The sequence below is a fragment of the Monodon monoceros genome, unplaced genomic scaffold, assembly GCF_005190385.1.
Source record: "Monodon monoceros isolate NGI ecotype Baffin Bay Population unplaced genomic scaffold, NGI_Narwhal_1 Super_Scaffold_11, whole genome shotgun sequence".
In the NCBI taxonomy this organism is placed as follows: Eukaryota; Metazoa; Chordata; class Mammalia; order Artiodactyla; family Monodontidae; genus Monodon; species Monodon monoceros.
In genome coordinates, this window is record NW_021703767.1 from 129511061 (window position 1) to 129523647 (window position 12587).

Consider the following 12587-nt stretch of genomic DNA (forward strand, 5'->3'; position numbering starts at 1 on the left):
TTAAAACTGTTTTCCCATCTCTCTCCATTTTTCATGATATCCCTCAAATACTGTCATAGTCTATCCTTTCCTTTACTTGGTGAGATGCCCCATATTCCTGTGAAGTGCTGTCTGCAGTGTCCCTTGTTGCAAAAACTCAAAACCTCACCTTGTCCGTAGGCCCTGACGTAGCGCACTGGTGGAACTGCGCGACCGCCACGCTGCTCACTCCGCCCCGCGCGCTCCGCTCTCACTCCCAGCCCAGCCCTGCTGCCCCGCCCCATCCGTTCCGCTCCTCTGGCTCCGCCTAGCCACCCTGCCCCGCCCCGTACTACCCGGCTGCCCCGCCCCATCCCTGTCGTCCGCCCACTAGCCCTCCCCTTCTCGATGCGCTCGCCCCGCCCCTTCCTGCTGCCCCGCCCCATCTCCCTCGTCTGGTCCCGCCCCCTCCTGGTAACCTGGTGGCAAGGAGCGGCGGCCGCCGGCGCCATGGGGACTGCCTCGTCGCTCGTGAGCCCCGCCGGCGGGGAGGTGATCGAGGACACGTACGGGGCGGGCGGCGGCGAGGCCTGCGAGATCCCGGTGGAGGTGAAGCCCAAGGCCCGCCTGCTGCGCAGCTCGTTCCGCCGGGGCGCGGGGGCGGTGGCCGGGGCCGGGCCGGGTTCGCTGCCCCGCGGGGCGGGCGGCGGCGGGTTGCTGGGGGCCAGCTTCAAGTCCACTGGCTCGTCCGTGCCCGAGCTGGAGTACGCGGCGGCCGAGTACGAGCGGCTGAAAAAGGAGTACGAGATCTTCCGGGTCAGCAAGAACCAGGAGTTGTTATCCATGGGCCGCCGCGAGGCCAAGCTGGACACGGAGAACAAGCGGCTGCGGGCAGAGTTGCAGGTAACGCCGGGCCCGGGCGCTCACCGGAGACGGCCGCGACACCCGGGAAACTGAGCCCCGGGGCCGCCTGCCCACTGCCCCGCAGCCTCTTGGCCGCACTGCCAGTTGGACCCCTGGACGCCTGACTGCTCTGCATTTTAATTTGAGGGGACGTACTGTCTTGGGGTCTAAACTGATTCCTTAACTAACCGCCCCCCCCTTTTCTATTTCTGGTCCATTCATTCAGATGCCTTGAAGCAATTAGCCTGGAAGTGTCCTGAAGCAACAAATGCTAATCTCCAGAGAAGTAGGTCCACACGGGGCACACATATACACCAAAGACTTTGGTGACATCTGTTGAGGAAACTCATCAAACCCTTCCTAGGAGTTTTTAACCACGCCTCGCCCTCCCACCCCTCCACCCCCCCACAAATTTACATACCTCGGAGGTGGGGCTTCTGTCTCAGTTCCTTTTTTTTTTTAATTTTTTTAAAATTTATTTTTATTTATTCTTTTTTTAAATATATTTTTAAATTTATTTATTCTTGTTTTTTTGGCTGCGTTGGGCCTTTCTTGCTAAGAGCGGGCTTTCTCTAGTCAGAGGCAAGGGTGGGGGCTACTTTTCATCACCGTGCGCAGGCTTCTCACTGCCGTGGCTGCTCTTGTTGTGAAGCACGGGCTCTAGGCACGCGGGCTTCAGTAGTTGTGGCACACGGGCTTCAGTAGTTGTGGCACACGGGCTTAGTTGTTCCGCAGCAGGTGGGATCTTCCTGGACCAGGGCTTGAACCCGTGTCCCCTGCACTGGCAGGTGGATTCTTAACCACTGCGCCACCAGGAAGCCCCTATTTTCGTTTCTTTGTGAAGTTCCATAGCTGTTGGATTTCAGTGATCTTGAAGTGAATTTTTCTGGCAGCCCCTGATTTTCACCACCTTAACTGCTGTGGTTGAAAATGTTCCCTAGGTATAGTCAAATTTCCTTAATCCACTTGATTAAATTACTCTAAAAACAATTATTACATGCCCTTCCTGTAATAGATCTATTTTAACTGATTATTAGGAAAGTTATTTTTTTGTGAGCAAAGGCGTGAGACTTTGTGTCATCAGTTTGGGGCCCCTCTGAGGGTTGTAGTTTGTTTACTCTATTTTTCTTTACTATGGAAGAGACTTCTGGACAGCCCAAGTGTTCCTGAGCTCATTACTGGAGGAATAGAATAAATACCTCAGACCTGATTTTTCTAGAAGGAAGAAGCCTTCTTCCTTCTAGACTAGTCCTTCTAGTCAATCCCTCTCCACCCCTACCCCACCCCCATTAGCTGTTGTATAATTAGCAGTTATCTGAGAATACATAAGCAGCTTTATCTGTTGTCTTACAGATTTTCCTATTGGGCAGTCTTAATGCACTTGCATATATGAAGTGGACTTATGCATTTCAGATACCTGATTTCATGCATCCAAGCCATTGTCTTGGATTCACTGCATATTGCAAAAGACTGAGGTGGAGGTAGAAAAGAAAGCCAGACCAACCAGGGTAGAGTGCACTAAGTCTTGACAAATGTCTCAGTCCCAGGTTATTTCCTGTTACCAATCCTGATTCCTTATGTAACCCTTTTGATTCCTTTCTCACATATCTAGACATTTTTTAAAAACCTTCTGTATTTATTTAATCCATTCAGTCAGACATTTACTGGAAGCCTGTCGTGTATCAGGCACTGCTAGTGCTTGGGGCTAGCAAGAGGAGTAAGACATGGAGCCAAGGAGTGCACAGTCTCACAGAAGTAATTATCCTTCAGGTTAAGCCTTACAAGTTGTACTTTTTGTTCTTAAAGATGGGAAAGCTGAGGTGTAGTGAAGATTAAGAACTAGTGCAGTATTTCAAAGAATAATGTCAAATATCTTCATTTATAATTCAAGCATATTTGCATTTTTTTTTCCATTATGTGTTTGAATAGAATGGCAATATGCAGTTCTTGATAACTGGTGAAAAAGTAAGTAGATTGTTAAAATTCTAAGATATTTAATATATATATAAGATAATGTAAAATTTGGGAGGCATGCTATTTTTGTTATAAATAACGAGGTAAATTATTCCAGGCACTTCAGAAAACTTACCAGAAGATACTTCGGGAAAAGGAAAGTGCTTTAGAAGCAAAATATCAAGCAATGGAGAGAGCAGCTACATTTGAACATGACAGAGATAAAGTTAAGAGGCAATTTAAGGTAAATTTCATACATCTTTATCCCCAAAGTGATATGGAATAAAAGCAGTATATTTTAAAAGTTCATATAATACTGCGATGAATAGCCAGAAGTAAATGATGTAGGAGCCATGAAAGTTATAAGAACTAAACTAAAGCACTTTTTACATTTTTGAGTTGGACGAGGTAAACTTAAGGTAGTTTCAAAGAAAAGGTATAAAAGTGAACATTTTAATAGGGATTTGGGGGGGAGCGGGAAAGGAAAGTGTTTCTATTAGGGGAAAGCATTTAGAATGTTTGGGGATGTTTTCTATGGATAAGCATTACTGGCATTAAATGGGAGGGGGACAAATTTGCTAAACATCAGGTAGCACACAAGGCAGCTCCACACTACAGACACACATCCTGCTGGAATTCCAGTGGGTTCCAGTTACAAAACAGTGATGTAGAGGTACTCAGATTATTCATCCTACGAAAGGGGAGATCAAGGACCAAATGAATATTGATTTTGTGAAAGAAAGAATTTTCTCTTAAAAGTTGATGGTACAATTTTTGATTATGGAAAACGGTTTCACAATTAAAATCCTTCTTTTAAAGATTTTTAGGGAGACCAAGGAAAATGAAATTCAGGATTTATTGAGGGCCAAGCGAGAGTTGGAGAGTAAACTTCAGAGGCTACAGGTTCAGGGGATCCATGTATTTGATCCTGGAGAGTCTGATTCAGATGACAACTGTACAGATGTTACTGGTAAATTTATTTCCTATATATAATATTTTGAGATTTCAATATAGGTATAATGATTATAGAGCCAACTTTGAACCCTTTTACTTATAAGTAATTGCTGTTACAAATAGAGTTGCACTTTCTCTTTCTCAGTTGTTATGACAGCTCTTTTCTATGAAGTCCATGATGTAGAGGCTGAGGTTCCTTCTCTCTCATTGTTCTACCAACCTTAACCCATAGCTTTTCTCTCTCTGGTCTAAGCCCCTCTAAGTCCCAACATCACATCTACAATTTAGCCAGGGGGAGGGAGGGAATACCTTACTTTCCTTGAAAGCACAATCTGAAAGATATACAGATTACTCCTACTCAAACCCCATTGGCCAGAACTCTACCTAGGAAGATGGGAAAGTGTAATCATTAGCGGGAGAGCCATGTATCCACATAAAATTTGGGGTTGTGTCACTAAAGGAAGAAGGGAAGAATGGATGTTGGAGGACAGTAGTCTCTGTCACATTATTTTTCCACATAATTGATATATTCTTTACAACTATCAGAATATCTGCATAATATTTCACTGAGTGGTTTCCAATGCAGTTTTGTGAAATACTTTTAAAGTTTTTGTTTTACAATTAAACATAGAAAGTGTTTTTTCTAGAAATAAAGAAAAACTTGGAATCATAGACTGAAAGGGTCCACTGTGTTCCAAGGAAATAATAATGAAGTGTGATTGATTTTGAGAAATATTCTATTTTAAATGCGGTGGAAAAATGCAGTCACTGTACCATTTATTAAAAAAACTATAATTATATTCTTACAAACTGACGTGTTTTGGAGTGAAATATGGCAACTAGCATCCTGGGACTTTTATTACTAACTTTTGAGAAAAAAAAGTGAAGTGATTCTTAATGGCATTAGTCCTCGTGATTATTTCAGTATTGACATATGTTAAAATGTACAGGGTTTCAAAACTATTATATTCTAATTCTCTTAGCAAGTTAATAAAAACGAGTTAATATTTCCTCATAGGTCTTTCTTCCTATTTCGATATAAACATGAAGAAGGAATGCTTGAGGGAATGTCACTCATTATTTGTCATCCACAAATAATAATCTCAGTTTTGCCAGAGATTTAGCCCAAATACCAGTTTACTTATGTTTAGTCAAGGATGCCATGAATTATTATTTATTAAAAAGAAATCAACGTGTTCATAAGTACCTGTTGATTCAGACAATTTTTTTTGCTCTGAGAGGTTAAAGAAAATGTGCTCTTTACATCCTTAGCTTACATCCTAATGAATTACCAATATTAATTACTGGTGTGCCAGTAATAGTCTTCCTTTGAAATTCTTTCCTTCACATTTTACACTGATACCTAAATCATATAGTTAGGAATGTTTTTTAGAATTTTTTTGTTGGGGGGTGTTTTTAACTCCTCTCTGTTATTATAATTCTTTTGGTTATTGTATTCCTAATTTCTTTTCATCTTTCTCTTTTTAATCCCCTTTTTAAGTTTGAGATGATAACCAGAATTATGTTAACCACCACCTTAGAACTTGCCAGAAGTTGGTGGCAAAGTACTTTCAAAATCATTGTTTTAATTTCAAAATCAAACTTTGAATATCTGTTGTATTTATAATATTGTAGTATTTTTTGCATTAGAAATCCATTGAATATATATGATAAGTTTTTGAAATTCCAATATAGTTTGGTTTTCATCAGATGAAATCTCTTGCTTTTACAGCTGCTGGACCCCAGTGCGAGTATTGGACTGGTGGAGCCTTGGGAAGTGAGCCCTCCATAGGGAGTATGATTCAGCTTCAGCAGTCTTTCCGGGGCCCTGAGTTTGCCCTTAGTTCTATAGATATAGAAGGACCCTTTGCTAACGTCAACAGAGGTAACACACGCCATTTGCCAATTACCTTGGTTAATGGTAGTGACTGTTTGTGTACTATAATCTTATGCTGGGAAAACTGCCACCAGCAGAGCATGAGACTTGTGTTCTGGGTGTCTTCCACTGTCAAACCATCATGTACTGGTGCTTGTCACTGACCAGGAATGATGAAGTTACATAATTCACATCAGGATCAGTTGGTGCCTCCCGGCCAGACTGGCCAATAGGTTCTAATAACTGAATTTCTGGTCTGAGTTCTCGGATATTTTAGTTGAGCGGTGAGAGCCTAATGTAGATTAACGGAAAAACAGTAGTGTTTAGTCTTCCCTCTGCATCTTTGATGGTGTTGAAGGTTAGAGAAGTTGTGGAGTAGAGTACAAAACTTCAGTTATATAATATAGTATTCTTATTCATTATCTTTTATATAATTTGGTATCCAAAACAGCTCTTAAGATCTGTTCAGAATTTCAATACCACCTCAGATCTGAAATGTTATAAGTAGCTCCACTCTTTTCTTAAAACTTTGAAATATAGGGACTTCCCTGGTGGCACAGTGGTTGGGAGTCCACCTGCCAATGCAGGGGACACGGGTTTCAGCCCTGGTCCAGGAGGATCCCACCTGCTGTGGAGCAACTAAAGCCAGGGCTGCTGAGCCTGTGCTCTAGAGCCCGTGAGCCACAACTACTGAGCCCACGTGCTACAACTACTGAGGCCCACGCGCCTGGAGCCCGTGCTCCACGACAGAGACAGGCCACTGCAGTGAGAAGCCCATGCACCACAACAAGGAGTGGCCCCTGCTCACTGCGACTAGAGAGAGCCTTGCGGAGTGGCCAAGACCCAATGCAGCCAAAGATAAATAAATGAATAAAATTTTTTAAAAACCTGAAATTATTTATCTATTAGCAAAATGAAAATTATTTTTTTAATTATGCATTTTGAATTAGTCAAATATGTCTTAAAATATTCATTCTCACTATCTTTTGGTTATTTTTTGTTTTGTACCGTTCTTGAACTTTCTTTTTGACTCAATGTATTTCAAAAATAATAAGTAGATAAAACTATAGGCCAGCCTGGGAATGTAGGCTCTCCTCAAGTAGCAAACTAATTGAACAGCCCATGTTGCCTAGTTCCCTGACATTTGACTGGAGCCACGGGTACCCCAGCAAAGACCACTGGTGACATTGATTGCTTTATGCCCCAGGATAGAATTTGAGGTTAGAGAACTGATTGCCTTCTGATATCTTATTCTAGAAGCTTTGTCGGTATTACAAGTGAGATCAGATGATGCCTGTTGTTTTCTTTCAGACTTTTGGGGAATCATCTTGTCAAATGTTTTCTAGTAATTATTTTTCAGGAACTTATGAGAAATTTTATTTTCAGATGACTGGGATATTGCTGTAGCTAGTTTATTACAAGTTACCCCCTTGTTTTCACATTCTCTGTGGAGCAACACTGTCAGATGTTACCTCATTTATACAGATGAAACCCAGCCCGAAATGGATCTTTTCCTTAAGGTGAGGGCATTTATAAATTCTGTATTCACTGATTTAAAATAAAGTTAATATTGTGTCCTGGTTATGATACTACTGATTGCCTGAACCAAGTAGTTTACTACCCACTAGATTATGTCTTAAAGAGTAGGAAGCATCTTGGGCTTTTCTTAAGAAAACGTCTTACTCAGTATTATCAGTATATTCAAATTAAGGCCTTGGAACTTGATGCTTTTGAATACTTCATTACACGTTCTCCACAGTGTTTACGGCCCTTACTGATGGTGCCTGCTATAGTTAATACCTGCCAGCTCTATTCTTGAATCTGTTTCAGATTATGTCAAAATTTAATCCTTGTCATGGTTTTAAATTTTTCAAGGCAGCCATTGGGGTTAATCTAAGGCAGGGGTCAGCAAACTACAGCCTGTGGGCCAAATCTGGCCTGCAGTCTGTCTGTGTATGACCTAGAGCTAAGATTGGTTTTTACAGTTTTAAACGGTTGAAAAAAATCAAAAGAAGAAGAATATTTTGACATGAAAATTATATGAAATTCAAATTTTGGTGTCTATAAATAAAGTTATATTGGAACACAGCCACGTGCAATGTATTGTCTCAGGTTGCTTCTCACTAATGGCAGAATAAATTATGATGGAGACTAAATGGACCACAAAAACCTCTGCCAAAACAGCCAAGTTCTTAAGCTGTTATTAATTTGCCATCTGGCCCTTTACAGAGAGCTTTACCAACTACTGTTCTAACTGAATTTTAAATAAATATGCATGTCACATGCTATACCTGCTATATTAACATCGTCCAGATTGTTGATTAATAAGTTCATTTAGCTTTCCTTTTTGATAATACTCAATTTTGGTAAAAAGACAAAGTATTTTGAAAACCAAAGCTTCTACTCATTGAGTATAGGCTGTTCCCAAACACATGTTGAGGGAATTACTAACTTATTGCATAATAATAATCATCATACTAAGTACCTTAATTTGTTATAGACCAACATATTTTTATATCTGTTTGCTTTAGTGTTCTAATATATCACGGTGGACACTTTTTACTATATAAATCTATGGATTTACATTTTTCACCCTATAACAATAAACAAGTCATTTGTAATAATAATAATAATAATAAATAACTACCAAAGCAAAATAGTCTAATACTTTACTCCTGTTGTTTCAGGTTTATTATGAGATACATCATTTTCTGAGCTAGGAAACAGGAAAGTTGCTAAGCTATTACTATTTTTATTTTATAGAGAAACTTGCCTTTTCTCTTAAAGATTTTCTTTAAGATGTGATCATATAATTTTTAAAGTTTTAAATCAGAGAATATCCAACATAACCTTTTGGATTTTAAGTAGTATGAAGCTGACTAGATCTTTAGTTAAATAAGCTGTGCTTTCTTATGTTTTAATTTGTTTTTAGGACTATTCACCTAAACTTAAAAGAATGTGTGAGACAATGGGATATTTTTTCCATGCTGTGTATTTTCCAATTGATATTGAAAATCAGTACCTCACTGTAAGAAAATGGGAAATTGAGAAGAGTTCATTAGTTATCTTATTCATTCATTTAACCTTACCAAGGTAAGCTGAAAATTCTATAATTTATTATAGAAGTTAAACTCATAAATAGAAATTGAGATTACCAGATGAACTTGAAAGATAAGTTCTAATTGCATTCTTACAATCAAAAACAATCCATGAAATTCAGTAAATTCTATGACTTTTAATACGTGAATAAAATAAAAAATTAAAAGTTTCACACTGTTAGGCTTGTTAATAGGTTATAAGATTAACATCATTAATGTAAAGATCATTTTAATCAGACGTCAGCAACCTATGGCCCTCAGGTCAAATCCAGTCAGCCACCTGTTTTTATAAATAAAGTTTTATTGGAGCCCAGGTATGGTCATTCATTTATGTATTGTCTACAGCTGCTTTCACACTACAACAGCAGAGTTGAGTATTTCAGCAGAGACTGTATGGCCCGCAAAGCCCGAAATGTTTACTAGCTGACCCTTTACAGAAGAAGGTGGTGACCCCTGATTTCAATAATCAGCATTAACCTTCATTATTTTCTTTCTTCAGATACAGATTGAGAGGCACTTGAACACTTGCATAGGTGTTAAATCATATTTTTAATTCTCTGAGGAGCTAACTACTTAAATCCAGTAAAGTGAGCAGTTTTCTTATAATGTGAAATATAATCACATCAATGAACCTAGTCTGCAAATGAAGCTTTTTTTTTTGTTACCAGTTAGATATATAGATAGAAGACAAAGTAAGATAGATAGGAGGTTAAATAAGAAGTTAATTTTTCTTTCTATATTTTCTATCTGATTGGATTTAATCCTTCCAAAGCATTTTTCTCTTTTTATTGAGGACCAACTCTGACTTTAACTGTGTTTGGAAGTGTTTGGAGCCCTAAGCTTTATGAGAGTTCCTGCAATATAACCTATCATTGATCCTTAAGACTCTACCCAGAGACCAGGTGGCCAAGGAGCTACGTGGTCAAGGAAGCTTTTCCCAAAATAAGTTTAAGGATTCCTTCAACTTGATTTCCTTTAGTTGGACTCCTTTACCTCCCCTTCCCTCTTTTATTTTCCTGTTTTGTTTTTATATTAAGAATATATCTGGGGCTTCCCTGGTGGCGCAGTGGTTGAGAGTCCGCCTGCTGATGCAGGGGACACAGGTTCGTGCCCCGGTCCGGGAAGATCCCACGTGCCGCGGAGCGGCTAGGCCCGTGAGCCATGGCCGCTGAGCCTGCGCGTCCGGAGCCTGTGCTCCGCAACGGGAGAGGCCACAACAGTGAGAGGCCCGCGTACCGCAAAAAAAAAAAAAATATATATATATATATATATATATATATATATCCTGTTTTATTCTTTAATATCTAGGTAGTATTTTATCTTAGGTGATAGTGTATGTCACTTGTTGTTTTTCTCTTGTTAATGCTTTAATCCTTAAAACCATGTTGTCTTTTCTTTCTGTTTTCTTCTTTTTGCTTTTTTTTTCTGTTTCGTATTGGGGCTGGTATTTTAGTTTTTTATGCAAATTCTGAATCATATAATGGCTTTCCCCTGTATACACACAGTAATTTGCCTTCTAGACAAACTTTCATTTAATGCTTTTTAGAAAGGGGAATTGTTTAGTTTTCCTTGTGGTGTAGAAAACACTAGTAGGTTATTTGAAGATTTTTCTGGAATTTAAATAGGAATAGTACAAACTGTAGTTACAGTACATTGAGCATAGTTAGAATTTTTTTTTAACCTTTACCACAGTCAAGATTTTAATAGCTATCTAACCTTCCCCATCTGCCTCTGGATCTTTCTTACAGTGTATCTGGGGTATAAGGGTTCAGATCATTTATTGAATGAGTAAAGGCTAAAGGATTAGAGAAGAGAAAAATCTTGAAACCTTGAGGCTGATGATTTTTGTGTTTTAACTTGAAATTATATAATTGTGAATAGAATTAGGTTTTCCATTTATTTGCAAAGTCTCATGAGTATGGACCATTATTTTGAGCAATGTTTAACAATATTTTTGAGAAGTTTTTTTAAATTAGATTTTAAAAAATTTAAATTATGTATGCTTTAAAATTTAATTTATTGTACCTACTCTCATTGTCTGCTAGTGAATATATTATACTTTAATATTGACACTAAGCTAGAACAGAGCTATAAAAACATCCATTTTTGGAAAGTTTCACTTATTCTGCAGCAGGGCCTTTTCTGGCCACTTGTCATTGTAGTAAATCCCCCTTCTTGGCACTTAGGTTAATTGACTAACTGTGTGCTGCTACAGTGCAGCATAGCACAAGAAATACTGATTTCCAATCTAGCCTGTTATTGGAAGACTGTGAAGAAGCTTTTCTGAAAAACCCTGAAGGCAAACCACGATTAATTTATCATCGTTTGGAAGATGGGAAAGTCAGTTCTGACTCTGTCCAGCACCTGATTGATCAAGTTTCTAACCTGAACAAGACCAACAAAGCCAAGGTAAAATTCATAGGTGTTTTTTAAGAACATGCTTGGCAGAGAGAGGCGCTGGCGTGTTTGGGGAGAGGAAGGAAGCCAGCGGGGCTGGAGCAGAACGAGTGAGGGGACATAAGTAGGAGCGGTCATCGGGGCCGATGCTGAAGAACCTTGTTTTTTTTACTTAGAGTGAGGTGGGGAGCCATTGAAGGATTTAACCAAAGAGGAAGAATTGACTGTGTTGAGAATTGACTCTGGTTTGGAGGGAAGGTAGTGGCATAGGGCAGAGGTGGAGAGCTGTTGCCGTCATCCAAATGAGAGATGCTGGTGGCTTAGACCAGGGTGGTGGTAGAGGATGTGATAAAAAGCAGTAGGGGGCTTCCCTGGTGGCACAGTGGTTGAGAGTCCACCTGCTGATGCAGGGGACACGGGTTCGTGCCCCAGTCCAGGAAGATCCCACATGCCACGGAGCGGCTGGGCCCGTGAGCCATGGCCGCTGAGCCTGCGCGTCCGGAGCCTGTGCTCCGCAACAGTGAGAGGCCCGCGTACCGCAAAAAAAATAAAAAATAAAAAAATAAAGCAGTAGGATTCTGGATAAATTTTGACAGAGCCGATAGATTTCCTAACAGATTAGTTGTGGACTATGAGAGAAAGAGAGGCATCAACAGCAATATGTGCCTCAAAAGTGTATGATCTGTAGTGGATAAATCAGAATCTCTACTGTGCCTTTTTCCCAAGCACAGAGTCCTTCTATCTATTATTGACCAAGGATTAGTGTAAGGGGGAGCCTTTTCATGGTAACCTTTCCTGAAAGCATTGAGAAAAGCCAAAAACTGATGATGAGTAGAAGGATTTGATCATCCCTAGATGCGTGGTAGGATATATTTTAGAATAGAGATTACAGGCTTTACATTACTAACCTGGTAAATGTTTAATGTAAATGTTTATAGTAAATGTTTATAGTTAGTGTTAAGAATACAATCAAAAACAACTCTAGGATTTTGTCGAAGTTTCTGTTTCTCTATGCCTAGCCAGAAAATAAGATCAAATATGAATACAGGCATTTTTCTTGAGGCCAGCATAACATAGTGAAGAGTCTAAGACAAGAGTACATTTTTATTACAGTTAATCTCCAGAGCCATTTCGTTCTTTGTTTGAATTATTTTAGTACCAGCCTAGTTCACTAGGTGCCACAACGAAAGATATTAATCTTTATCTTTTTTCTATTTATTCTATAAATATTGCTTTTAAAAATTAGTATACTAGAGGATGAATTTTTTTATATAGGAGTCAAATAAGATCTCTCTACTATGATTATAAATTTAAATGTAGGATAAACTTCTTTGCTTTATTGGCATAAAGATGGATTTTGAAGGTTATGTGTATTGAATGGTACAGAAATACATAAGATGAAATTAAAGTAGCTGTTTAACTCATGTGTGTGTGTCAATGTGTTGGCA

At 39.4% G+C, this 12587-nt stretch overlaps 1 protein-coding gene across 6 annotated transcripts in view; it reads left to right on the forward strand.

The window, feature by feature from the left end:
- The first annotated feature begins 453 nt into the window (after positions 1-453).
- Positions 454-12587, forward strand: part of NPHP3 (nephrocystin 3) — a 50367-nt gene continuing 38233 nt past the window's right edge. For 4 of the 6 annotated variants that reach the window (XR_003792438.1, XR_003792439.1, XM_029215473.1 and 1 more), the window contains exons 1-7: positions 454-861; positions 2933-3058; positions 3634-3784; positions 5501-5653; positions 7031-7164; positions 8577-8737; positions 10995-11151. Coding sequence is in view for 4 of the 6 variants with exons in the window: in XM_029215473.1 (XP_029071306.1) it covers positions 469-861; positions 2933-3058; positions 3634-3784; positions 5501-5653; positions 7031-7164; positions 8577-8737; positions 10995-11151 (1275 nt within the window). In the remaining 2 variants the exon portion in view is untranslated. The remainder of the gene's footprint in view (positions 862-2932; positions 3059-3633; positions 3785-5500; positions 5654-7030; positions 7165-8576; positions 8738-10994; positions 11152-12587) is intronic. The other 2 variants (XM_029215476.1, XM_029215477.1) reach the window with 1 other exon arrangement.